This window comes from Panthera uncia, chromosome D1 (assembly GCF_023721935.1).
Source record: "Panthera uncia isolate 11264 chromosome D1, Puncia_PCG_1.0, whole genome shotgun sequence".
Classification (NCBI taxonomy): domain Eukaryota; kingdom Metazoa; phylum Chordata; class Mammalia; order Carnivora; family Felidae; genus Panthera; species Panthera uncia.
Genome location: NC_064808.1, coordinates 98,512,305 through 98,537,468, shown reverse-complemented (window position 1 = coordinate 98,537,468; position 25,164 = coordinate 98,512,305). Strand labels below are relative to the sequence as shown.

The following is a 25,164-nucleotide window of genomic DNA, read 5'->3' as shown; positions in this document are numbered from 1 at the left end:
CACCCAGCTGCCTCATTTTCGAAAGATTTCCAAAGTATACGTGTATGGCTGTTGGGTAGGCATTTCTCTCCCAAGGCATGTGGCTGCCAGTTTTTTATGACTAAGGGCTGTGTACTTGGTATCCTGACCAAAAAGGTCTTAAGCGAATTTTATAACGAAACAAAACGCTCTCACTCAAGCGGGCTCTTTGCACCTGTAGCATGGCGAACGGTATGGTTGCTTTAAGGTTCTGGATGTCAGAATCAAAGGAACATTTGTCCATGGAGTAAGTCCACGGGCAGTACAAGAATTACATTTCAAGCAGACAGAGGACAGTGAAAGATTGCACCAATTAACACCCGCATATCACCTCGGGGTTCTAGTTGATGTATTTGGAGAACACAAGCAGGCCACAGCATTTGTGAAAACCCTCTGGAGGAAACGGGGGCCGTTTTCACTCCCAGACCAAATGAAGGACCGGGCTACTTATCAGGCTCCTGCTCACGTGGACTGCTTCTGGCACCTTCTCATTTGCATACCCTGTGGAACTCAACCGGCAACTGTGCAGCGAGCGGCCACCTCACGCCTACCTCTGTTCAGTGGACTTCTTGGGTCCCTTCATTGTAGGTTACAGCTGAATCGGGAGCCTCATGCTACAGATGAGGGGGTGGGGCTGGGGTCACTGAACGTGCCACATGGCCTGGAATAACCAGTGGATGGTGAGGATACAGGGGTGGTTACACCTTCCAAGGCAAGCGTCAAGAGGATGTGAGGTGTCCACACGCAGAGGAGCCCAATAGCTCCCTTCACTTGAGCAGTGACCACCTCTTGGTAGCCGTGGGGAACCTTCTAGCCTTTCACTCCCCCATTTCCCTCTACCCTGTATGACTGACTTTGGTGCCTTATCTGCTAAGCTCCTCCTGCTTATCTCGTGTACGTCTCCTAACAGCACTGACGGTGAGCCTTACCTTCCAGAGCAGGAGACCAAGGCCGGGTAGGCTGGGTAACTTGCCTGAGGTTTCACGGCTGGTAAGTGGCAAAGCAGGGCCTGGGGCCCATACTCCTGATCTCTGCCCTCTATCACCTCTGTAAAAAGCTATGGTGGATTAGTAGATCCCACAGCTCGTGCCTCCCCTCCCCCCCCCCCCAGAGGCCTGGACAGGCCCTGGAAATTTTGACTCCCATACCTGGGCTGTGAGGGTGCCATAGGACCAGCCCCGCCTTCCACGTCTCACTCATCTGGCTCTCGCCACACAGGCCAGCAGGCTGGCTGGCTTACTGCCCTCGGTGCTAAACCAGGCTTTCGGGCCCAGCGGGGGCCGGCTCCTCAGGGAAGCTGGTTTGGCCCTCCAGCCCATCTCCCTTCTCCAAGAAACTCCCCCGGCACTCTTGGGGCTCCTTAACCATCTTCAGCAAGGCCCCCATGTCTGAGGACCACTTCATGCGTTCGCACAGGTGGAACGGATGCCCTGGCTAGTCTCCAGCGACTACCTTACGCTTCTCTGCGTTTATCACGACTCTGAGCACCCAGAAGATGCCAGGTAACCGTGTATCTGATTGGCTGATGTTTTACAGAGACAGGCAAGGGACCAGGCCAGGGTGGAGGAGGCTGACATGAGAGACGTGGCCTTTGGCTTTTCTGGAGCTTACCTTTTCTTCCACTGCTGAGCATTTCCCCATTACCTGCCCGAGAGAGAGATCGAGAAGGAAGCTCAACCCCGCCCCCCTCCACTCTCCACCCCGCCCCTCGCTGGGCTGATGGTGGGAAAAGGGCGGTGTGGGGCTGCTCACGTATGTGCGTTTATGAGATCAGTCACCATGAAGTGTAGTCGTTGCTCACTACGGCCTGCAAGGCAAGAGGACCACACACGGATCCTGCCGTCCACCCGCCCTGAGATCGCAGCGGCCTGAACAGGGACGGAGACGGGTCCCCCACAGGCGGCCAAGCCAGTCCTCCGCAGATCACACCATCTTTTTGTTAAAAGAGAGAGAGCTTGAAATGAAGAAGGCAGAATGAACTGTTAAGACACGAAATCCCAAAATAAGAGACAGGTGGAGCAGCCAACACAGGGACGTGGGTGGGGGTGGTGGGTGAAGGGGGGGAGGGACCGTCCGGCTGGCCGGCCGCCGCTGCATCCCGCACACCTGCACAGATCGCTGAGTCAGCGCTGCCATAACACCTGGAGCACCCGGCCCACCTGTCCGCTGCTCGGGGAGAAGAGAACAAGGGCAGGGAGGGTGAGCGGAGGAGAGAGAGCGAGAGAGAGCGAGAGAGCGAGCAGTTCCGAGCCGGGGCGGCTGCATTTCCCAGCACCTACTGCCCGCGTTCGTTCTTTCGCGTCGCTGCGCCCGACCCTGGGGAGGAAGCCGGCCCGCGCCCGCCCCGGGCGTCGGTAAGAAGTCCAGAATGAGATGAAGGGATCACTTGGTAACATTAATTTTTTTTTATTAAGAAGACAGATATTTTATAGTACTTCTTTTTTTTTTCTTTTTTTTTGTAAAAATGGTATACATGAACCAATACAAAATGCGAATGGGAACATATGGATATGAAATTTCTTACACCATAACATTGTTCATGTACACCTCGAAAACAGAACTGGCCTAAAGGGAAAAATAATACGTCGGGGTGACTAAAGAACAAGCTTATTTGGCATCAATGATACATCCTTCATTATTTTATATTCCTTTAAAAAACACAGAAAACAAGTTTGTTCTTTCTTCACTCTAAAAAAAGTGATCAACCTGTACAAAGTAATACTCAACAATACATTTCAAACAGTGCACTGTATACTTAAGAAAAAATACATAAACCAATATACAACTAAAATCCATAATTTCCTGTTTTTGCTTTATTATTATTATTATTTTTAATTTTTTTTCCAATGCGTGGGGCCTACACTTTGCAATCTACCTGAGACGGAAAAACACCAATCAGAACACATGAACCTGAGACATGTCAACATCGTAAAAGCCAGAAAGTTACATCAGGAACACTGCACTACCATACACTTTTCAAAACAAAGATGGAAGTTCCCAAAAATGAGATGCCAATTTGGTGAGCAATGGTAGTTGTTTTCTTTTTCTCCCCCCCCAAAAAAGAACAACTGAAAAAAACCTTTTAACGACATGCTAAATGGTTCTCACCCTTTGATGTGGTTATACTATGGTCAGAATGGGCACTAAAGGGCTCGGGATAGAGCTGCACGTTATAAAATTCATCGAAAAAGGGATGTTCGTTGTGGCTTTTTGTCTTGGTTAAGTGCCTAGGGATGGGGGTGGGGTGGGGAGGGAAACAAAATGCTGCTCAATATGGATTTTCTTTTACATACCGGTCCGTTCCCAAAAGGCCCCCATATTGCAATGGTTCTATCAAAGGTTAAAACAAAGACAAGAAAAATCAACACACTTGCAAATAACAAAGAGTTGATACTTTTTTTTCCCCCTTAAATAAATCAGCGTTAAGTTTTTCCACATAATGTAACAATAGTAAAAATGCACCTTGCAAAATCCAAAATTACTCACTGAAAATGTTATATAATATATATTTATATATATATAGATCTCTTTTTTTGATGCCATCTTTCCATAGGGACTGTATTCTGGAGTCTGGAGCCTTACCAACACATATGGTAAGAGTTTAGTTTTCGTCCTTTGGGACTACTTCTAGATTTCCTAGACGTTTCAGTGAAAATCCCCACATTTCTTTAAAAAAAATGTAAATGGTAACTTGACTCCTCTACCTTTTCCCAAGGCTCCCCATCTAAGACATGTTCAAGGTAACTTATTTTAGTAGCTATGCACTATGGCTGCCATCATGCGAAGATCAGTAATTTTTTGGCAGATGGTTCTTAAGGCTGAGGAAAGAGGCCAAGGCTAGTGTATGAAAGGTAAAAAGATAAAAACACTCACATTTGAGTTTTGATTAAGTAACTGAAAATCCCTACATGCTGTTTTTCCACCTCTGCTCTGACCTTTCGAGAACTAGATCGACAGCAGACCAGTGTGAGAATAATACCGGCCCTTCTTCTGTACCTCCTGCCTTTGTCAAGCCAAATCTGAAGGAATGAAAGTTTCACACGGATTCGAGTTGGAAATCCCAGCATGACAAATATCTGTAATATACAGTACATGCAGGCCACATCCTACTGTCTTCCTAACTAAACACAAAGGAAAAACAAAACCAAAACCAAAACCAAAAAAAAAAACCAAAAAAAAAACCCAAAAAAACCCCCGAAAAACCAAACCCTGTCCCATCCAGTCATTCACACACCACGCGGACTTGCTTTTTTCCTACAAATTAGTGAGAAGTACGGCCGATTGGGAAAGGTGGATGGAATCGTTTGAAACAGAAATAACCAGAGCAGGACTATCGTTCCCCCCCCCTCCCGACTTCCCCTCCTGTGGCAACTCAAATTTGTCCACTTATATAAAAGGAACAGACCTCACCTGCCAGGTCTGTTTAGGGCGTTGAAAAAGGAGGAGCCCCTTCCGCCCCAAACCTTTCCGGACAGTGCGGGGTCTCTATGCTGAGCCGTCTACAGACACAGAATTAAAGACAGATTCGATCTCATTGTGACACGCCTCACTTTGCAGGTAACCCTGTACAGTAATGTAGTTCCACAGCAAACAGAACATTTTCTGAATCACAGTCTACGTTTCTAGTCTTCACTGCTCTACGTATTTGAAACATGGGTAGCAGCAAAGAGTCCTCGTTGTTTGTTCACCCAAATCTTTACGACAACAGAGTAAGAATGCATTATGGACACACTAAATTCTGAACTATGAAATCTAAACTGTGCTGGTTCTCCTTTCATGAAACTGAATCTTGAACAGAAAGCAGTTACTTCAAAAAATAGACAAAAAAGGAAAGGAAAAACAACAACAAAATACGGGGGAAAAAGATTCTAAGGAATCCCAGCAGGCAAATTCCAAAATGGGAGATTTTGGGGAAAAAAAAAAAAATCCCAAAAGTTTTGGGCAAAATAAATGTGCACAAAGGAAAAAAACAAAAAGAAAGAAACAGCAGGAAAAAAAATTTAAAAAGAGGAACGCAACGAACAAACAAAAAAACAAGGCACAGAATTTTCTGCAATCTACCCAAACTAAATCCAAGCATCCAAGTTTGACTTGGTAGGAAGAAATGAAAATTTTAAAAAACCAACCAACCAACCAAAAAAAAAAAAAAAAAAAAAAAAAAGAGGTGTCAAACAGCAGAGTGTACTTTCAAAGAACATTTTTTTTTTTTTACACAGCAAATCCCAAGCCTTCCCAGTCTCGCACCTTTCCACCCATTCATAAAAAAACACACGAATTTCTCGCAAGTTCCAATATCACTGTCTCTTTATCATCTAAATAGGGCCAGTTGGACACCTCATTGAAACAAAAAGGCTGATCTAGATGAAGTACTCTTTCTTTTCTTCGGAGTTGTTCTGTCCTCCTTCTGCATTGATTATAGCTGTGTCTGCGTCTGCTGCGTCATCGGCTCCTTTGGCTTCATGAGTGAAGTATGTACCTGAAAGATGAAGGGGTAAAGCACCGTGACTGTCTGATGGCCTCTGTGTAAAGTGGTACAGAGATGGCAACTTGCTTTATGGCCATCATCAGCCGAAGTGGTGTGCAGGCAGCAGAGGGGAAAAAACAATTGGAAGAAGAGAGCGAGGTGGATGAGACAAATGGGGATCCGGGGGTTCCAAAGGCACCACTCCAACTGAACCGCTGCGATATAATTCAGCAAATGAGACATTAGAGCAGTGATTATGACCAGAGAATGTCAGCAGAAGAAGACGTGAGTGGGAGCTAGAAATGCAGAGAGCTGGAGAGCCGCTGACTAGCATAAACAGTGAAGGCCAGGACCAATGACCGGCAATGTGCGCGCACATGGTTAAGGACCAAAGCAAGGAAGAGCAATTAGCCAATTAATGAATTAGGGCCCTGACGATGTTCTACTGTCGTCTCAAATCGTTTGTTTGAGCCCCCGTCTCCTGGCTGCGCGAGTCACCGCTGCCTGTCCGTCAGGGAGGCCGCGCCGGGGCGTGTACAGGCACGTCTGACCGTCTCCTGCCCGCCCCCCTTCGGAGTGAGGGGTCCAGATCGCCAAATCACTTGATACGACAACAGGCGTGAGCAAGGCTCGGGGTCTGTCTCAGGGGACGCGTGATTCTCGCTCGTGGTGCGAGTGTAGCCTGGACCCGGATTCATGGATTCGCTAATTGGCAAGGCCACGTTGCAATGACAACACACAGAACGTTCCAAAGCTGGAGACGCTCTCATCGGCAAGTCCCAACCCTTTACGGGAAAGTTGATGGAGAAAGACAAGGCCTGCACCTCGGTATGACGTCTGGGGAGAGTTTACGCTGCCCACCTAAACCACACAGCCCCTCCTCCCGTCATATATCCTCCAAGATTCTTAAAGGGGGAAAAAAAAAAGGCTGATAACGTTTGTTGTGTTTTCAGGTTTTCCTGAGTGACAAGTGTGAGCAGGCAGGTGGCCAGATGTTCCCTGCCTGCATCCCTCCTCCCTCCGCACAGGACACCCTTTGGCCCCTCGTTCTCCACAGCTGCTGAGGAGACTTGGCCCCGCTCTCTGGCCTTACCCTCCTGGCTCTACCCCACTCAACACCAAGAGGCTGGGCGTTCTCAGCCCAGCAGGCCGCCTCCGGGGCACGGGCAGAAGTACGCACAGCGCCGGGGGGCCCCAAACGGTTTATGCTGCACACAGGCATTGTGGGTTCTGAAGGTGGTTTCCAGTACCTTGGACATCCACTGCTGTGCTCAAGGAATCCTCCCCAAACCCCAGTCCTGTGCTCACTATGCAAGTGCCTGGAGTTGATGCTCTAGGGCGGCCCCACACGCTCACAGCACAGCGCTCGAGAAAAACACCGGAGGAAGACAAGGGCCGACAGAGAAAGGGCAGAATAAATTACCAGGCGCGGGGGAGAGGGCTAGAGCAGCATGGGGCACAGAGGAGGAGCGTTGGAAAAGATGATTGCCCATCCAGCCTGCACAGTTGATACGTCTGATGATTAATGGCAATTTAAATCAATTGCACCGATGATTTAAAAAATACATATTTATGTGGCTTTTAAGGCACATCCAACCAAGGCAGGATTCTAGCCGCTGTGACCAGCTTACCCCAAGTTTGGGGCTAGGGGGACCAGAGCCCTGTCCAGCTGCTGCCCAGAAAGCAGACGGTTACGGGCACGTTCTTGGCGCGCTTGTCGTTTGGGGGTTCACACCACACCTGGCCCACCGGCCCCTATTTTTACAATTTTTGCTCTATCCCCAATTACGGACTGCAGAATAACAAATCTAGAAAGCTTTTAGAGAAAATCGAAATCAAGACCTGCCACTCATCAACTCTCAGAGTCCTAATCAGCAGCTGCTAAGATTTCTGTTTTTCTTTTCTGTTCTTTTTTTTTTTTTTTTTTCTTTTTTCCTCTCTCCCAGTTTCAGGACCCGAACAGCCTATGCGGCCACGTGACCCAAACTGCCTAGCAAGGAAAACCTTGCCGAGTCCCCAGACGCAGGGGCTGTGGTGACGGGAGGCCTCCTGCCTGCCAAAGCACCTTGCTTACCTTTATGTCTGGCAAAGTAGCGCCCCAGAATGATGAGCAAGCACAGCATGGCGAACACCACCACGGCCACGACCCCGCCGATCACGGCATGATCCACCGCTCTGATGGCGCCTTCTTCACCCGCTCGAGAATCTGTCGGGATCAGAAAAGGAACAGGGATGTAGCGCTCATCGCAAGACACCAGCAGCCCTGGCCGCACTGCCTCCAGGTCAGAGGTCACCTTCCCTTACACTGGCGGAGGCAGAGAGACCGTCCAGATGGATCAAGTCACACCAAGGGAACAGACTGACCTGTCCAGTGCCGAACCGATCTGTGCTCCCCACAGGGCGAGTTCACTGTAGGCAGCAGAGAAGTGCTAGTGCGTGTGGAACCACGCTTAGGGGCCAGGCACAGAAGAAACAGTCTGCGTCCAGTCCTGGCCTGGTCTCAGCGCTCGCCCTCTCTGTGTCCGGCTGCGGGTCCTAGTAAGGAGGCGACCTAACTACTTAAGGGTTCTCGGAATGGCACCTTCGGGCGGCAACAGGAGCTGCGGAGGGGAGGCTAAGGCAGCTTTCTGCAGGTGCCCAGCGACTTATTCCCTGCTGGGCACAGGCACAGGCAACCCAGCTCTCAAGCCACAGCTGCCTGGAGATAAAACAAGGCTTAGAAGACTAAAGACAAGTGACATGCTTGCTACATTTAGGATGTATGAGGGAGTAAGCCTCAATCTAAAACCTAAAAACCTATCTCAAAACAAGACAGCCGGGAATAATTGTCCATTGCCACAGACGGGTTTTATTTTATTTATTTAACACTTCACGGTGCAATTAATTTTCCTTTATAAGCATCACTCCCTCAGGATGTCTTCTTGCGACTGAGCAACGACATGTTTGGCCGGGGAACAACTCCAAAATGAACCCAGAATGAGCTATGGCGATGCGGAATGGATGTATGGCAGTGTAAACAATTTTAATTTAGGAATGTGGCTACATCACCCCTTGCTGAAACCCTAATGGCACCCGAGATTTATAAATGTAGTAAAAAACAATTATTCTCCTGTTGATTAATACATTAACATTTTGGAGTGGAAGCTAAACCATTGTCTTTTTTTTTATTGAGTCGAGTACGACACCTCCATTAAAATGATTTACTGGCTGTACCTTACAATTTAAGCACAGCAGCAACAGAAACGGTAAAAATCTTTTAACTTTACATGATTTGTGAAGTCATATGTGAAGGATTTACCATTTAAATCTTTCAGTACAAGAAGCACATGGCCTATAAATCTGTCCCCCTTGCAGTTGCTGGACGCCCGAGAGAAATGCATTTCACCAGGAAGACGGAGAGTGCAAATTCAAGTCAATTTTTAAGAAAGATTTATCTCTGTCTCTCTCCAAAGAACAGAGCAAATCTCTGAAGCCTCCACCTCTAATAATATTTGAAGTTTATCGATCAAGTGTACAGATCCGTGACAGCTAAAGGTAATGGTGCTCTTTTGAGCCGAAACCTGATACAACGCTTTCAGCAGGAGGGCATGATTTACACTTTCTATCGATATTTCCAATTCTGCTGTGAGATTAAGTACTGAAGGATGTGGGGGAAAGAACTCGTGACTGAGGGTTCCACGAGAAATGCTTTAATTAAAAGAGTTTAAATTAAGAAAAAAATGAAGCATTTAAAGCGTTTCATTAAGTTACCTTTCGAAGGACTACCAAAAAACCCAAAAAACCCAAAAACCCCAGCCCAAACAGAAATGCCGAATCAGAGGCGGCAGCGGCCGGTCGCCCAGGACGACGGGATGATGGGAGTTTAATTGGAGAAGGGAGATGGGTTGGAGGCAGAGTGCACTCCAGCCAATTAGCCGGCTCCGTGATGTGCGAGCCCCTCCAGCAACCTGTCTAATAAGCTCGACTTGAAACGTGGTGGAGAGGAATCGCCCTCCTCGGCCCCAAGTGTTACCTACTGTGGATGCAACAGCCTCTGTGTCTTGGAAATCATTTCAACGAGGCAGAACTTGGCCACGGAAACTTTTTCTTTTCCTTTAGAGACAACAGAGCTTGTCGAAGGGGAGCGCTCCCCTCCCCGGGGGGCCCCTCCAACACAGGGTACCTGCTGGGGGATATAGTGCTTCACACCCTGGAGACTCTCTCGCCCACCTGCACAGATTCGGAGTCGCTGATGGGAAGACCAGAGTTGGGAGCTGTGTTTTCCTTAGGGAGCTGTCAAAATAGGGGATCTTGTGGGAGTGAAAATGAACTAACCTCCCATTGCCATGAGCTTCAGACCTATTGAAAAATAGAGTCTTTCAACTCATTCCACAGGTCTCAGAATTGGATGGGGAAAACAAAGTGATACTAGCCATTGAGGAGAGGGGAAAGTTAGGGGTAAGAGGTGAAGAGAGGCTGAGAGCAGAGAGAAGCCGTCCCATTTAGGGGAAGGCACTCTCACATCCACTGTTAACAGGCTGTCTCCTCCGTCCCTGGCACGGGAACATTCTAGAAGCCAGAGAGACAGAGAGAGAATCTCTGCGATAAAGAAAAACAGAAAACCTCACGGGGAGGTATCTGCGGGATTAACTTCTTTCGCCAAAACTATTCATTTGGCCTTTGCTGCCCAGGAACTTAGAGCTAAATGTGCTGAGGGCTGCTTTTTTTTTCCCTCTGCACTTTGCCCACATTCAGTACCTGGGTTCTAGCGATCTTGCCCACCCTCAAGGACATACATATTTTACAGATACTTATTTATAAGGGTAATCTCTCCAGCTATCTCCTGATACTCACTTGATAAGGAAGTTTACTACCACCAGTTAATCACCAAGACATTTTTCCTGCCTTCAATTACTGCAGACGGACACAGAAGGTAACTGATGTTTAATTTACAGGGAACACTGAGGTGTGTGAGCCCCTCACGGCCTCCTTCCACCCCGCCCCACCCCGGGTTCATCCGCACCTGCCACGGCTTGGCGTCCTCCGTGAAGAGCGGAGCCCTTTCCTGCCTCCGTGCACTCCCACCTTCCGTTGCCCTGCGTGGGGTGGGCGGGAGGGTTTTCATAGTGCTGTCGATTGGCTCGAGGTGGTGGGGGAGCAGGGTGAAGGCTGGTTACCTTCTAGCAGGGCAGGACTGCCTGCACCTGTGTGCCCGTGCCTCGCTCAAGGCCGGGAGCAAGGGCACGAGTTGTTACACAAAGAGGCAGTGGGCAAACGGAGGGAGTGGGGTGGGGGGTGGTGGGGAGGAACGACTGGCGTGGGCAGGGAGCATCAACCACCACAAGGATCACAGCTCTAACAAAGTCCGTCAGCCGCCCAGCCTTTCCTGTCCTGCTCCTGAAGGAACAGCTCTGCCTATGCCTGAGAAATGACTTCTCAGTGGAACACTTGGGAGAGTATCTGTCACCATCATCCAAAGATCCTGCTCCTCTTGGGGTGCAGATCTTTTCACTCTGGTTCTATGAGCTTTCCTGGGGTGGGGGGGTGGTGCATCTCCAGATTTTCGGTTCCTTTTCTGAATCGGGCAGAGAAGGAAATCAAAGAACGAGACTCCACGGACGCCTCCAGCTCCTACACTGAAAAGGAAACGTGAGTGTGGAAAGCACTTATAAACACGCCTGGTACTCGGGCAAATGGACAGGTCTTGGGTTTAGAAGGTAACGTTTCCTTGTTAAGAAACGAAGCAACAGGTGTTACTAAGAGCGCTCATATTTCCGGGACTAAGCTTTGTCCCCATCATCCTGGAGGAGGAGCCATGTTCCTACTCGTGTATGCTCCTGGTGTCAAGGTTATTCCAGCCCTGAACCGAGTGCGTTCGGGGGAAGAATGTCGCCCCAATCCTTTCACGTGTGAGGCCAAGTAACTTTGGCCTAGTCGTCCCATAGCTCTGGATTTTAGGTATGCCCTGTCAATGCAGGGAAGAGAAGAGGTTTTGCGGGCCCTCTCCTTCCGGCCTGTACTGTCCCCTCCTGCAGGCCCGTCTATGGCTCTAAGTGTGACACGAGAGTCTCTTTAAGGACAGATCCGTCATGAGCTGTTTAGTATTCGTGAGTTGGCTTTTCTTTTGGCAAAAAGCTGGGACGACTTGGCTCCAGGTGAGAGTTTACAAGCTGCCTGCGGAATGTTAAGTCGGCCACTACTGCTTGGGTCACAGCGTAGGCCACCCTGGGCTCGCATTAGCATCTTAGAAACCGTGAGGACAAAAACATTTCAAAGAAACTCCCAAGAGTGATGCCCCAAGAGCTCGGATTTCTTTACCTTGGGCCAGGTGGCCTGGCCCGCTCCATTCCTCATGGGCAACATAAAGGCAGTGCTCTAAAGGCGGTGGTCTGCCGAGAAAAGTGATTGCCAGCGAGGAATTTCAGTCCCCCCACCCCCCGCGCTGCAGGGACTCCTTTTTCTCCACTTGCTTTCCTTCCTTAAATTATTTGCCAGAGCTGTCCTTAATGCAGAGCTCGGGAGTCACGCTGCCTGTGCTAAAACAGGGCCCTGCGACACATCTCGGTTTCTATGGCTACTTCGCCACCTGGCATGGGACGCCTCACAGAAGCTGCCAAGAGAATGCCTTCACCGTGGATCCGTGATAAGCCTAGAAGGCTCCGCTGCCAGGGGCGGGGATTCATGGACAGCCAGGGAATGGCCAGTATGTCCTAGACAAGCTCCTGGCAGACAGGGACTCTGGCAGAGGACGTCACTGAGCAGAATGCTCGCTGCAGCACCACTGCTCACCTTGCAGCCCGGGGCTGGTCTCCTTGCCAAAAAGGACACCCAGTCTCCTCCCTCTGACGAGCCGAAGTCTGATCCAGTTAACACGTAACACACAGTTAATACTACGGCAGGGGACCGCTACCCGGTGTTGGCGATCCCTTCACATTTCCTAACATCCCCGGCTCAGGCTGGCTGGCACATTTAAAACCTTGGGGAGTGTGGAATATGCCTCTTCAACGCACATTTTTATTCTTCCCCATACCTCACAGGCTACCTTAGGGCTCACCTTAAAAATTAACGTTTAAAACACAGAGGAGGTTCTGATGATACTGGTCTTCCTGCTTCTATTGGACAATTCCTATGTTGGACCTTCTCCCGTTTCCCCATCTAATGAATGACTGGGGGGAAAAGTTAGGATTCTTGACTTTTTACAACAGTTCTGTTACGTGGTTTAGTTTGAGACTTTTTTTCCTGGGCTGAGGTCTTCCCGGACAAGTCAGTTTAAGTAAAAACACTTGCAATCGTGTTTATAATGGAAACGTCGCCTCCAGCTTCCTGGGACCCTAGGGATTAGTCTACCTCAGAGGCCTCTTCGTGACCGTGATGTCATGTGCTCCTTCCTGCCAGGAAGACATTTTAAAAAAGCCTGATGGTGGCTTTTCCAAATCTGAGGCAAAACCAAAATCTGAGGTCACAGACAAAACCAAAGCAAAGCAAACCCAACCCTGGTGCCTTCTGAAAAAATGGAGCTGCTCATTCCCATCACCTACGGTAGCTCCCTTCGTGGCAACAAAAATAAGTGTGCATTTGAAAGAGCACAACTTTATTACTGAAGGGGAACAAACTGAATGGCACGCGCTGACAAAATGCCACATTATTTGCTAATCCTAATATGTTATTCTTCCTTAAGATTTGCTTTCCTCAGCACCAATTCAATTATAGATGCTACAAATCCTTCTGACATTTAATTCCCTCTTGTCAGAGAGTAGTAAATGTATACAGTACATGCACAGCTTTCCCATTAAGATGTTAATATATATTGGAGCACACTAGCCTCTATGCAACATAACCTTTCTTTTCTGTCTTCTTAGAAAGCAGAAGGGGAGGAATCAGCGTAAGGCAAGAAAACAGTGAAGATCCCATAGCGCATCCCAGGCAGCCGGCACTACCCTTCACCTGCATTTAATTCTAGCAATGGAACTGCAGCTGCACTAACATTTCAAAGGCACGGTGTGAAGCTACTTAAAGGAAAACTGTGGCCCGCGTCCTCCCCTGTCACCCAGAGCTCAGGATGCGTTCATTGAAATTAGAAGTACTGCTCCCAGGCTTTGGCTGTACATCGTCACTACCCAGTGATCAGGACTCAGGCTCTCCTAGGTTGTCATTGCCTAGACGATCCTCCAGGAACAGGCCCACACAGGAGACGCAGAAGAGTGAGGATCTCATCTCCTGCACAGCCCACTGGAGTGCGCTGGGCCCGCTGTTGGGTCTGGGGTACAAGTGGGGCTCTGTTACTTGTCTCCGTGATTTCAGGCGGGTCGATCAGGCCCTATGAGCCATCGAGCACAACCAGACACTTCACGGGGCTGTTCTGAGAGGCCAGTGTATTGCTGAATATGAAAGTGCCTCTCTGGGCCAGGGCCTGGCATATCATAGGTACTCAGCAAGTGTCTGTCAGATTTAAATCTGCTATATTGAAGCCCAAGGAGAGCGTTATCCCAGTTCTTTTAATATTACTGACTCAAGGCAAATACTTATCAAGGCTTTGGGGGAAGGGCTGTCCGCACACTCAGCACTGCTCTCAGATGGTAAGATGCCCCATAAACACTTGCTGAGTTGACCAAGCCCTCTTCCATTTTTGCAGAATGGCACACAGTGTGACTGATGGCCTAGCTGTCCTGTGTGGTTAAGGCTGAAGGCCACCTGGGCCAGGTCATGATTCAGCTGTACCATCGGAGTATGAGGATTTTAAATATTTGCTGTCAGCTAAATATGAGAACAAGTATTTTTTAGGTTGATTTTTCTCCCATCTCAAGTAACTTGATTTAGTTAATTTATCCAACACTAGAAATGCCTTAATGAACAGGAGGGGATCCTCCCCAAACATCCAGTGTCCCCAGAGACCAAGAGGCACACTCATGAGTCCGCCCCGCTCACCTCATAATAAGCACTTAGAAGTATGAGTGCCTTTTCCATTTTAAGCAACAGGAAGGCACAGAAGATGAAACCAGAGTTTTCCTTAAAAGAGTATACATCTGATAAAGGGGACAGTCATAAACTATTTCAAAACATACATTTCCCACTAGAATCTCTCTCTGGAGAAAGATGCTTCTGTGGACCTCAGGCATTTGGGGGTGTGTGGAGGATGGATTAATGAATATGGTGAAGTCACCCCAAAGCAGTGTCCAACCTGTAGAACTGGAATTCACATTTTGTGTTGTAACCTGGTGACTGGCTAGTTTGGAGAAAATGTTCCTATTTGATGGCCTCCTTCCTCCCCATGAGGGAAACAGTAGCATGTTGGATTATGGGAAGATCAGCAATCTGATGACCTTCAAACCTACATTGTGGGAAAGCCATGGACAAGCTGCCACGGACCCAATACGATTGTTTTAGCCTCCTGCCTTGTATTAAACACAATTTTAAAAATAAGGAGCTCTATATGTTTTAACCTTTGTGACCCAAAACTTCCCTATGGCCTAGAGAACCATCTCGGTGGGAAATAGATCCCATAATTTTGGACACTCGATGCGACATCGGCACCGAAATCATCTGAGTTTAAGGACTTCTTTGAAGGAGAAAGAGCCTGACTGGATGCTGGAAGAGATCTTTCCAGGTCACTCAGCATGTGGTTCTACCCCTGATGGGCCACAGAGAGCCCGACTTTTCCCTCCTCGTTCTCTGGACCCCTGCATTAAAACGAAAGGGGTCCAAGAGGAAAAAGACTGTCATGAAGACATCATAATAAGGGAAGGGTGGATTTCACAGGGGAAGGAGAGCTGCTCTAAAACTAAAGTCTCCATTTCCTGCAGAGGTCAGAAGACCCATTTGTTCAAATTCTGACCCTGCCCCTTGAGTAAATCACTTAACTTTCGGAGCTCTCGCTTCCTCGTTTGCAAACTGAGACTAACAACCCTTCTTTGATGATTCTCCTAGGATTCTCCTGAAAATCCTCTCATGGCTGGCTCACTCTCTCTGTCCCCATGGCCTTCCATGGTGAGCTTATGTTCTAAGCTAGCCTCCACCTCCTCCTAGCCCCAGTCACTCACTCCCAGTGTACCCATGTTTATTTCTTCCACAGCATTCGTCACTGTCTGCCATCACCTTGTGCTGTGAGCCTGGCTGCCCCACTAGAATGTCGCTGTAAGAGCAGGGGTCTGCGCTGTGAGATCCCCAGCAGCTCCAGCTCCTGGTTGGTCTTGTTTACCACTGCATGCCTGGTGCCCTGCCCAGAGCCTAGCAGACGGAGAAGCTCGAACAGTTGTGCCGAACAAAGAGCAGGTGAGATATGTGGAAGTTTTCTGAGCTGGAAAGGACTGGATAAATACAGGCTAACTACTACACCTTAGATTTATGGGGCCATACCTTGAATTTGTCTATACAGCCCAGCTAGTTTTTCTTTACCATCATCATTATTGCTAGTCTACCACAGAGATGAAATCGCCTGTTTGCCAAATCTGGGCCATAGCTTAGGTGGAGGCAAGGAAGGAAAGACACCCCCCCCCCCAATGTTATGTCTGTTGAGTTTTTCACACACATTTCAAGCAAGTTCAGCCAACTTTGAGGACACTCACAATGACCAGATGGTCCTATATCCTATCTCAGAACTGATCATCTGGACTCAAGGCCTTTAGGTGCTTCCATTAGCTAAATTTAGACTGTATTTCGAGCCCATGTTTCCTTCAGAATCCTTTTAGGGGACACCTAGGGTCTTCCATAATGCCTGGCACGGATTATCAGGGCCATTTAGAGACTTCCTTGCACCCACACTTTTCTACCGATCGTGAGGGAGATGTGGGATTTTTCTAGATCACTTTCTCATTTGCAGGGCAAGAGTTGAAAACATGTTTTGGGGAAGCATGGCAGCTCTGGAATTTCTTGTCGGGGCCTCTGCTTCAAAAGCAGAAGACTGATGGATTGCTCTAACAGTGCCAGAGGGTCATTCCCTGGAACACCGTCTATTTACCAATGCACTCCACTAAACAGTCCCCAAAGACCCTTCCAGTGCTGAAAGGAGGGAGGCCGTGCAGACATTTTTTAAAAGTTTTAAAATAAAATAGAAGGATAAATATGCTTAAAGCTATTCTATTCCACATGGGTGGCAATAACCACCAGCTGTCACCGGGAAACAGCAGATGTAATTGATAAAACAATGGAAAACTCGTGTGGATCCATCGTCAATAAAGTTAACACCCAAAAAGGTAAATGAAAGGGTTCAAGGTGGGACTGGATAAGCTCCCCAGGCCTGCCAATAACTAAATCACTGAGCTACACACAGGCATAATTTTTTACTGCAGGTTAAAGAGGAGGACCAGGTGGGCAACTTGCTGTGCTGGGTGAGGATGGAAAACGGTATGTTGCTCACGAAATTGTCCTTGGTTGAGGTAGCGGTGGTGGATGGGGGAGGTGGGCAGAAGACAGACCATCATTATTTCTCAGGAAATGCAGGATAGAGCATTTATCCATAATAAGGCAAGGATGGAATTTCTCCCCAGATGGAACAGGGGATGGGTGGTAATATTATTCATTACCACAGTTTAGCATTAAATGCGCAACACCTACTCTCATTTATTGATGGACTGTTTAAGACGGGTGTTAACCTGTTTGTCTTGTATTATAATTGAATTCAGTCTCTAGGCTACAGAAATTTGAGAAGTTCATCCTTTCTCAATCAATATGCTCCCCTTCAGTGACCCATTTCAAGACAGCTTCATAAAAAATAATGTATTTTGTTTTAATAAATTTAAACACAATGACAGCTGCTCAATTTTTATTGGTTGTTTTTTTTTTTTTCCCTTCAGATGTCTCTTTGCTGCCGAGGGAAGCCAAGCTCACAATCAATAGTAATTGATTAATCAGCATCCCCTTTGAACAAAGGTGCTAATCAGTTTTTGATTAGTTCATCAAACCAGATGCAAAGGCAGCCCAAGCCCGGCCTGATAGATCATCAGTGTTCTACATGACTTATGGGTCCTGGGCAACACAGGACTGCAGCGTTCCTGGAGGGGGTGGGGGAGGGGGCACGTAAGCATTAATTTAACCAAATTATTAGGAGCACAAACAGTTGTTGGTTTATTGCTCCTGACTCTGGGTGATTGATAGAGCTGCAGCAAGGCCACATCTGACTCGGTGCAGAGCTGAGAGAGACCCAGAGTATTTCCGCAATTGATGATGCTTGAGGAAGGGGTAGATGGCGGAGTTAGTCCCATTTTCCTAAAGAAAAGAAAAATTACTTCTGCATATCTCAGTGACCTTCATCTGATAACAGGCCAAGAGGGATCAGGCCAATGAGAACTCCGTCCTCTTTTAGGGTCCTTGAGAAGTTCCAATCGCCAGGGCCACTGTGTCAGAGAGCTGTTTTATTTAGGGTCAGGACATGAACTGAGAGCGCATTGCTTACAACCAGCATTACATTCTATGTAAGGAGAAGGACTTAGCTCTCAAAATCGGGCTAATGTTTTTGCAACTTCTCTAAATACACCGCCAATAAGTGGCAAACATGAAACACTCCCTTGATGGGCTGGCTATCTTTCTAATCTTCTACTTATTTATCTGAATTCATTGGGACTGGGAACTTATTCATCCAACGAGTATCAATCGAGTGCCTACTACACGACAGGCATACAGCAGTGAACAAAACCAAAACGGCCTCCGGGAGCTTCCATTCTGTGGAAAAACCCGACAGCGAAGCTCACACTGGGACATGGTACATAGAAAAATAAAGGCATCCTCCCCTTTTTAAAGTTTGACAGAAGCACATAGGAGGCAATAAATCTGCATTTTGAGAGAGATTAGTGACTCTATCTTATTTTCTCACTGGGGGAAACCTGTCGTCAAGGACTGCTGCCACCTTAACAACCAACTATTCAAGGGCGCTCAAGTGAAATCTCTTCAGGAAGGAGAAATATGGAACCCTCCCAAAGGCTGGAGTAAGGGTCCACACACAGTCCTACGTCTTGGTTCCTCTATCACAGTAATAAGGAACTGGCCTTCCTTATTGACTTATTAAGAATTGACTGATCAAAATGTTTAAGAAGCTCTAGCTGGTCGGCACTGAAATCCCAGAGCATCATGGCACCTCATATAATTGTTTAGCTCTGACCATTTTGAATCTCCTTGCCACCACCCACCCTCCTTTTTAGGATATGCTTCTTATTCTGGATTAGTAACACCTAAATCCCTGAATCAAGCATGAAACCTACTTTTGCAAGAGCTCAGTGTGCTGTGAAAAAGGTCTGAGGTGGATAATTAGTTTACATCATGGTGTGTGACAAAACAATTGCCCCCCTTCCTCCCGCCCCCCCACCCCATGCTTCTAAGATACCTATGACATGGTTTTCTAGTCCATTCTACAGAAGCAGATGGTCAACATGAGCTTTTTCTTTTTTAAATAAAGATCTTCTCTCATAATCCAACATCCTGAAACTGCTTTGTGATGCAAAAAAATTTCTCTGGAACCATTCTACATCTAGAACATGAAAAATTATTTTAAGCCACTGAACACAGAGTGGCTTCAGTGCGATCCCCAAGATGACCTGACCTTCCTTACATTAACGCCGTCAGTCCCAATCCGAAATAGATGCCCCTAGCACAGGGAAGAACGGGACGTGGGGAGGAAGAAAGCGTTAATAAAAATTTGTTTTCCTTCTGTCTCAAAATCCACAATTGCTAATTAAGTGCTCAGGGAACCAAATGGGCATTTTGCAGGCTGGGACAGAGTGCCCACAGGTTGGACACCGCAGCGCCTTACCTAGTGACTAGCCCTTACCTGAGAGGTCCTCACTGTCCAGCTCTTCTGCGGAATTGGGCAACTGAGTAAGGCCTTACAAGTAAAAACAAATCGTTTTTCTTTCCATTCCTCAAGGGACATAAACAAAACACTTAAGAACTGAGGATGAATTTCTTAAGAAACATGAGCCAAATCTCTTGCTCTCTCTCTCTCTCTCTTTTTTTTTTGGATAGCTTGAATGCATTAATCCAGAAGTACATTTCTCCAATCGTTTCATTTTGTTATTGATACACAATCAAGGCAGAAAGATTCCTCAGTCTCCACTTTCAAAGCACATGAAACATGAAGATGAATGTTTAAAATCACTCGTTCATAACAGTGTGCAGAATGAAAAAATAAAGGCTGATTGTTAGCTGTCGATGCTCTGACACAGCTCTTAAAATACAAATATATTTAGATGTTACATACTGATGTATGTAAGTTTGATTTCACATTTTACCATAAATTGAAATCCTTTGCCAATACTGACAAATACATTTCGTTATCAATTTATGACAATCTTGGATCGCTTATTTCAAAATGGTACAGCATCTGCTGACTACAGATTGCAGGTTGTGTCTTCATCAGAAAATCTGATTTCGCAAAATGACTTCTTAAAAAGGAGAATTAAAAAAAAAAATCAGTGGTTCTCCCGAAAAATAAAACCCTCAAAGCTGAGAAAGCAGTCAGGTCAGGAGATAATCAGGCGGGGGGCTTGCAAGGCCTCTACGAAGCCACCACCAGCGGTGGCCGGCTGTGACAGCTCTCAGCCAGCTCTGATCTGAATTAAAGGAGGGGAAGAAGGAGGTAGATAAACAACAGGAGGCTCAGCTGGGGGACAGATTCCATTTTCTCATGCTTTACTTATGCTCCTTTAATAAAATGTTCACCGCCACCAAATGTTAGACAATCAAGGAGGCCTCTGCTCGTTCCTTAACGTTCTGTTCAAAGTCCTGTCCGATCGCTGCGGATCCTCTACTTTGCTAGTACTCGTCTAATTTGTCGTTTTGCAAGACTCTGTGTGGACCTATAAAGCTGCAAGGACTTTGGGGAGAGCAGCGGGTCTTTATTTTTCACCTTTCCCTTCTCTTAGAGCCAAGCACAGAGTATACTCTCAGCAAGCATTTGCTGAATGAATGACGTGGGAGTAATGCTCAGTGAACTACCAACCAGAGCATGAAACAAACGCTCTGGAAACCGGCAACGTCAAACTGATCGTGCTATTTAAAAACAAAACAAAACAAGGAACAAAAAACAGAAAACAAAAAACCGAAGTAACAGAAACAATCAAGTAGAAATGGTCAGTAAAAGTTTGGATTTTGTAGGTTGTTTTATAAAGCAGTCAAATGAATATTGATGGCTAGGCTGGTGCCATGAAAGGAAGCCATCATATCAGGTCTTGAAGAAGAATTTCCATTATGAACCTTGGGTGCCAATATTCAAGGGCAGGTGCCAATTAAAAATGGGAGGGTTCGAGCCCACGGATGGTTCCCAAACTATGGATTCGGGCAACAAAAGGGAAAGCAGTGAGTAATGCAATCAATTATAGAGGCAAGTGAGCAGGGAGGCTATCCATTTGTTCTGAAATCTGATTGGCTGAAAGTGTTCCTGTTGCTAATTGGCTTTATCCATTGTATAAAGACTGATGAATACAATTATTTGAATAATTGTTATAAATGGGCAACATAAAGTACTTCTCTGTAGTTAATTATGAATTTGCAGTTCTCAGAAGGCTAATCCCTCACTTCTACGTGGCCCAACGAATATCAAAGCTTTCTATATACATGCCTGGCACCCACTGAACCATATTAAACAAGGATGTTTCAAGTAGGCAGCTTTATTGCTGAATGCTTGCTTCCTTGGGGAGGGCATTAGAAAGCTAATTTTAAAAAATAAAGACAAATATGTTTATGAAATATCATTGATATGCAAAGTTTCCCATTAAAAAGCAACAGACAGTTGATATACACCTCATTAAAGATGAAACTGTCATTTTTAATGGCATAAATTTTAAAATATACCAAATCATCTGGAATCCACTGCTCAGATTACATCCGAAAGTGGGAAGCCATTTAGGTTAGTGGCGTTAAATTTGTTTTTGCAATACTGTTGTATTTTATGAATCTATAGTGCTCTGCCATAGTTGGATAATTTTTGAATAAATAGAACTGGAAGAGTTTACTGAAGCACTGAGTATATACGTGAGGACGAGCAAAATTTACCTCCTAAAATTGCTTTGACTTAGGCAGTCAGTCCTCTTTCATGTTAAAAATTACACACCTCTTCTTAAAGAAACGACGATGCGTTTCGTGAAACAGACAATATTCTTCAAAAGGAAACTTCACAAATTAACAACATGTGGGGAATCACTTCTTGGGTTTTTCTCTTTAAACTCCCATATCATTTGTTAAAGCCCTTACCTTGTCATTTCTAATTAAAATGTATCCAATACATTTCTTTAAACTTTGTTAAACAAATGAAAGGTTTAACTTTTGATCTATATGGAATTTTTTTTTTGAGCAATTAATTCCGAGTAATTCATACATGCTAATTTCATGTCTGCACTGTCGGGGTCTCTTCTGTGGAGACGTGTTTTCCCTCTTCGTGGTCTATAAGGTGCTGCACATACCCGAGCCTCCTTAGCGTCCCTCTGCACGTGTTCCTTACTCCTCCTTTTTAGCAGACATCACTGGCTTCTAAAAGTGGTATAATGTGGCAATCTTTAACCAGGTGAAGGAAAACCTCAAACATTAGAAACAGCAAGAGATCCTGGAGATATTTAAATAAAGTCAAGGTCAGAGTCAAGCAAAATTTAAATGCTTGTGGGTTCAGTTCATTAGGGTTTCATTTTTTTTTTTTTTCAGATAATGTCATAAAAGAATGATCAAAGAAAACCTGAAGGAAACAAAACCGTAGCCCACTGGCTCCAGTACCATTCCCAGTATGAAAAAGTAGGCGATGGTCTCTTTCTTACCTAAGCGGCAGACATCTGATCACTTGGCCATATTATGGAAACTGTTACTTCCATCACCAGCCATAAGAGTTCAGACGCCCCCGGTAGTTTTAATCTAAAAGCTCAGTCATCCTGTTCTTCCTGCTTTGTCAGCTTTTGTGGAGAGTTTGTCCCTTCTTCCCATTGGCAGAAATTTGGTTCACGCCGTTAAACAGTAGCACATTGTTTCCAAACTGCATATCAAGGCTGAAACACAATCTTCAGGTCCTGCAGCCATTCGTAAACCTCTTTAGCTTTGTTCTTGAGTAGAACGTACAATGTCTGCAGAGTCCCTTGACTGAATGACAGCCTTTGAATGCCACTGTTGCGTACTCGTACAGAGAGATGTGCAGAGAGGTGCATACACAGAAATGGTGGACATAGAGGTTGTAATAATGCGCACTGCTGGCTATTTTTCTTTAAAACGGGCTTCGGAATTTCCCCACAATTGAATAGAAAGCAATATGAGAGTTTCAAGTGCTTTTAGGATTCTCTCAAGGCTTGCACTACTAAAGAAATAAGTCAGGGAAAGGGTGATTCAGGGGTGCTTTCCTGAGGGCAGCGGACTAGGGTAGGAGCATGTGTATCTAGCACAGGCCAAAGATTTTGAAACCAAAACTGAAAGTGAAAAATGACTTCAGAGGGGTTCCTGGTTTGAGTCTTACCATAATTACGTACTGAATTAAAGACTGCTGAAAAACTTATCTGGGATATATCAATTCATGAGATCACCAGCCTCTGATATGTCAAGAGGTGGAAAGCGAAAGGACAGGCAGACTAGAAAATAATAAAACAGGGAGGAGAGAGAGGGGAGAGAGAAAGGGAGAGAGACAAAGAGGAGAGAGAGCGAGAGAGAGAGAGAGAGAGAGAGAGAGAGGACCTCAAACCCAGAGGAAGCCAGCTCACTGCAGTGCAGCAAAAGCACAAGCACTATTCCAGACCATGGACATGCTGTCACCCAGAACCTCACACAGGGGAGGTGGGTGGGGGAAGGGAGAGGGTACACGCAGGGCTGAAAAAGAACAAGGCACAAGACACTTACAGAGAAGCGCCCACATTTGAACAAACAAAAACCATCACACGCACCCACACATCAATAATCATAAGAACGACGACACCATCCGTGCTTTGAGTCACTCATGCATTTCTGCCATCAATTTCAGACCATGTGGTACCAGGATTTGGCAGAGTGTGTTTTTTTTTTTGTTTGTTTTTTTGTTTTTTTGCATTGCTTAACATGCACACATAACACAGGATTCTTCCTGTCCAGGCCTTAAGGATGAGCTCCAAAAACACAAATGCTCAAGATCCTTATTCAAAGAAAATCCCTTTGGTCACCCTAGTCTAAAAATCCCATTCTTATACTCGCTTTTATCTTTACCATCAATTAGATCCTTAAAAAACACATTGTGACTGATTGTTGTTTGGTTTCTTTTTGGAGAAAATCCATTTGATTTTGAATCATGCCCATGCACTTCTAACCTTCCAATACATGCTTATTCCAATCAGATATTGGTAAGAACAAATGGTCAACATACATAAACAACTGGTATACTTCATACATACTCTAGCAACACAAGCTTGAATAAAGTATTTTAATGAGTCTTCAAAGGGAAAGATTTTTGGAAATGATTTTTTCCCCCATTTTATAAAAGAAAAGAGAAATATAGAAAGAGCTCCAGTATGGAGATTTTTAAGACAAATCAAGTGGCCACGACTGGCTGACCTAATACGTCTTGTCATTTAAGTTGCCAAGTTCTCAGACCATGACATTTTTCTAGGCCCGGATCTCTATCGTGAACATCTCAAGGTTACTCTCAAGTGAATCGAAATCAAATGGTTGCTGTACTGAAGAAGTTGGGTTTTAGCCACAAGGCACTCAATTACAGTCAGTTCCAGATCTTTATCTCTCTGGAAACCTGGTCCCCTTGCTTTGTAGTTTCCATCGTATTCTACCCCCGTTGACGACTAACCTGAAGATGGGTCTTCCCTCCGCCAAGTAAAATTCTAGATATTACTGTTGCTTTCATTACAGCTTCTTGCGGTAGACTGGAGGGTATGCTGTTCGAGATGGTGGTAGGACCTCTTGGTGAGGATGCTGTCAGGACTTTAGACAAGTCAGGAGAATGTGTTTATAAATGTATCAAACAGGGACCAACCTGGGCTATCACTTCTCTCCTTCTGCCGTTAAGGAACTGTGTGTGTGTGTGTGTGTGGCCATTGTTTTTTTTTCTCCCCAAGATTTCTTGGCTCTAGGTTGTTTCCCATGTACTGCCAGCCAGTGAACAACATCCTACTGGTGTATTGCTGGCTTGAACACTGTCCTTGAACTAATAAGGCAGTGGTTGCTTCTCTGTTTCCTGCCACAGGAATGCTATAAAGTCTTATTCCAAGTGTCTCTTTGTTATACCACAAAAAGAAATCACCATCACTTTCTTTCTAGACAGAAAGACCTCATCAAAAACCGTGCCCTAGACCAAGACTGGCCCCTAAGCTAACTTCTCATTTTTCAGGTCAGGGAACAGATTTCCTACTTGGAATACCTCACCCGACTCCAAGACCTACATCCATTAGATTCACATAAGTACACAGGTTTTATTGAAGGGACCTAGCAAATAGAACTCTGGAGTCTTAGGAGATAAATGATCAATATTTCTTCAAAGATCTCACACAATTCCAGAATCTCATGGTTACATTTGACCCTGGAGTCAATTATAGGAAGCTCAGAACTTAAAGCATCTTAAAAAGAATAGAACAAAATCTCTTGAACGACATTAAAATAGCCTTAAAGCTCTGAGACTAATTGATAACAGTCAGGAAGTGCTCAATTAATGACAAAACCTACAAATAACCAAGCTTAATGGAGCACAGTGCCTGAGCCGTAGCAAGCACTATGGGGCATTACCTTAGAAAGTGGGAGCTTTATACCTAACTGACTTCTCCCGATTGTCAGTG

The 25,164-nt window shown here is 45.9% G+C and overlaps 1 protein-coding gene across 4 annotated transcripts in view; it reads right to left on the bottom strand.

The window, feature by feature from the left end:
• Positions 1-2,608: 2,608 nt before the first annotated feature.
• Positions 2,609-25,164, bottom strand: part of CADM1 (cell adhesion molecule 1) — a 329,561-nt gene continuing 307,005 nt past the window's right edge. For all 4 annotated transcript variants that reach the window (XM_049621235.1, XM_049621244.1, XM_049621251.1 and 1 more), the window contains 2 exons: positions 7,557-7,688; positions 2,609-5,494 (listed from right to left, as the gene is read on the bottom strand). In XM_049621235.1, the coding sequence (XP_049477192.1) occupies positions 5,376-5,494; positions 7,557-7,688 (251 nt within the window). In that variant the 3' untranslated portion in view covers positions 2,609-5,375. The remainder of the gene's footprint in view (positions 5,495-7,556; positions 7,689-25,164) is intronic.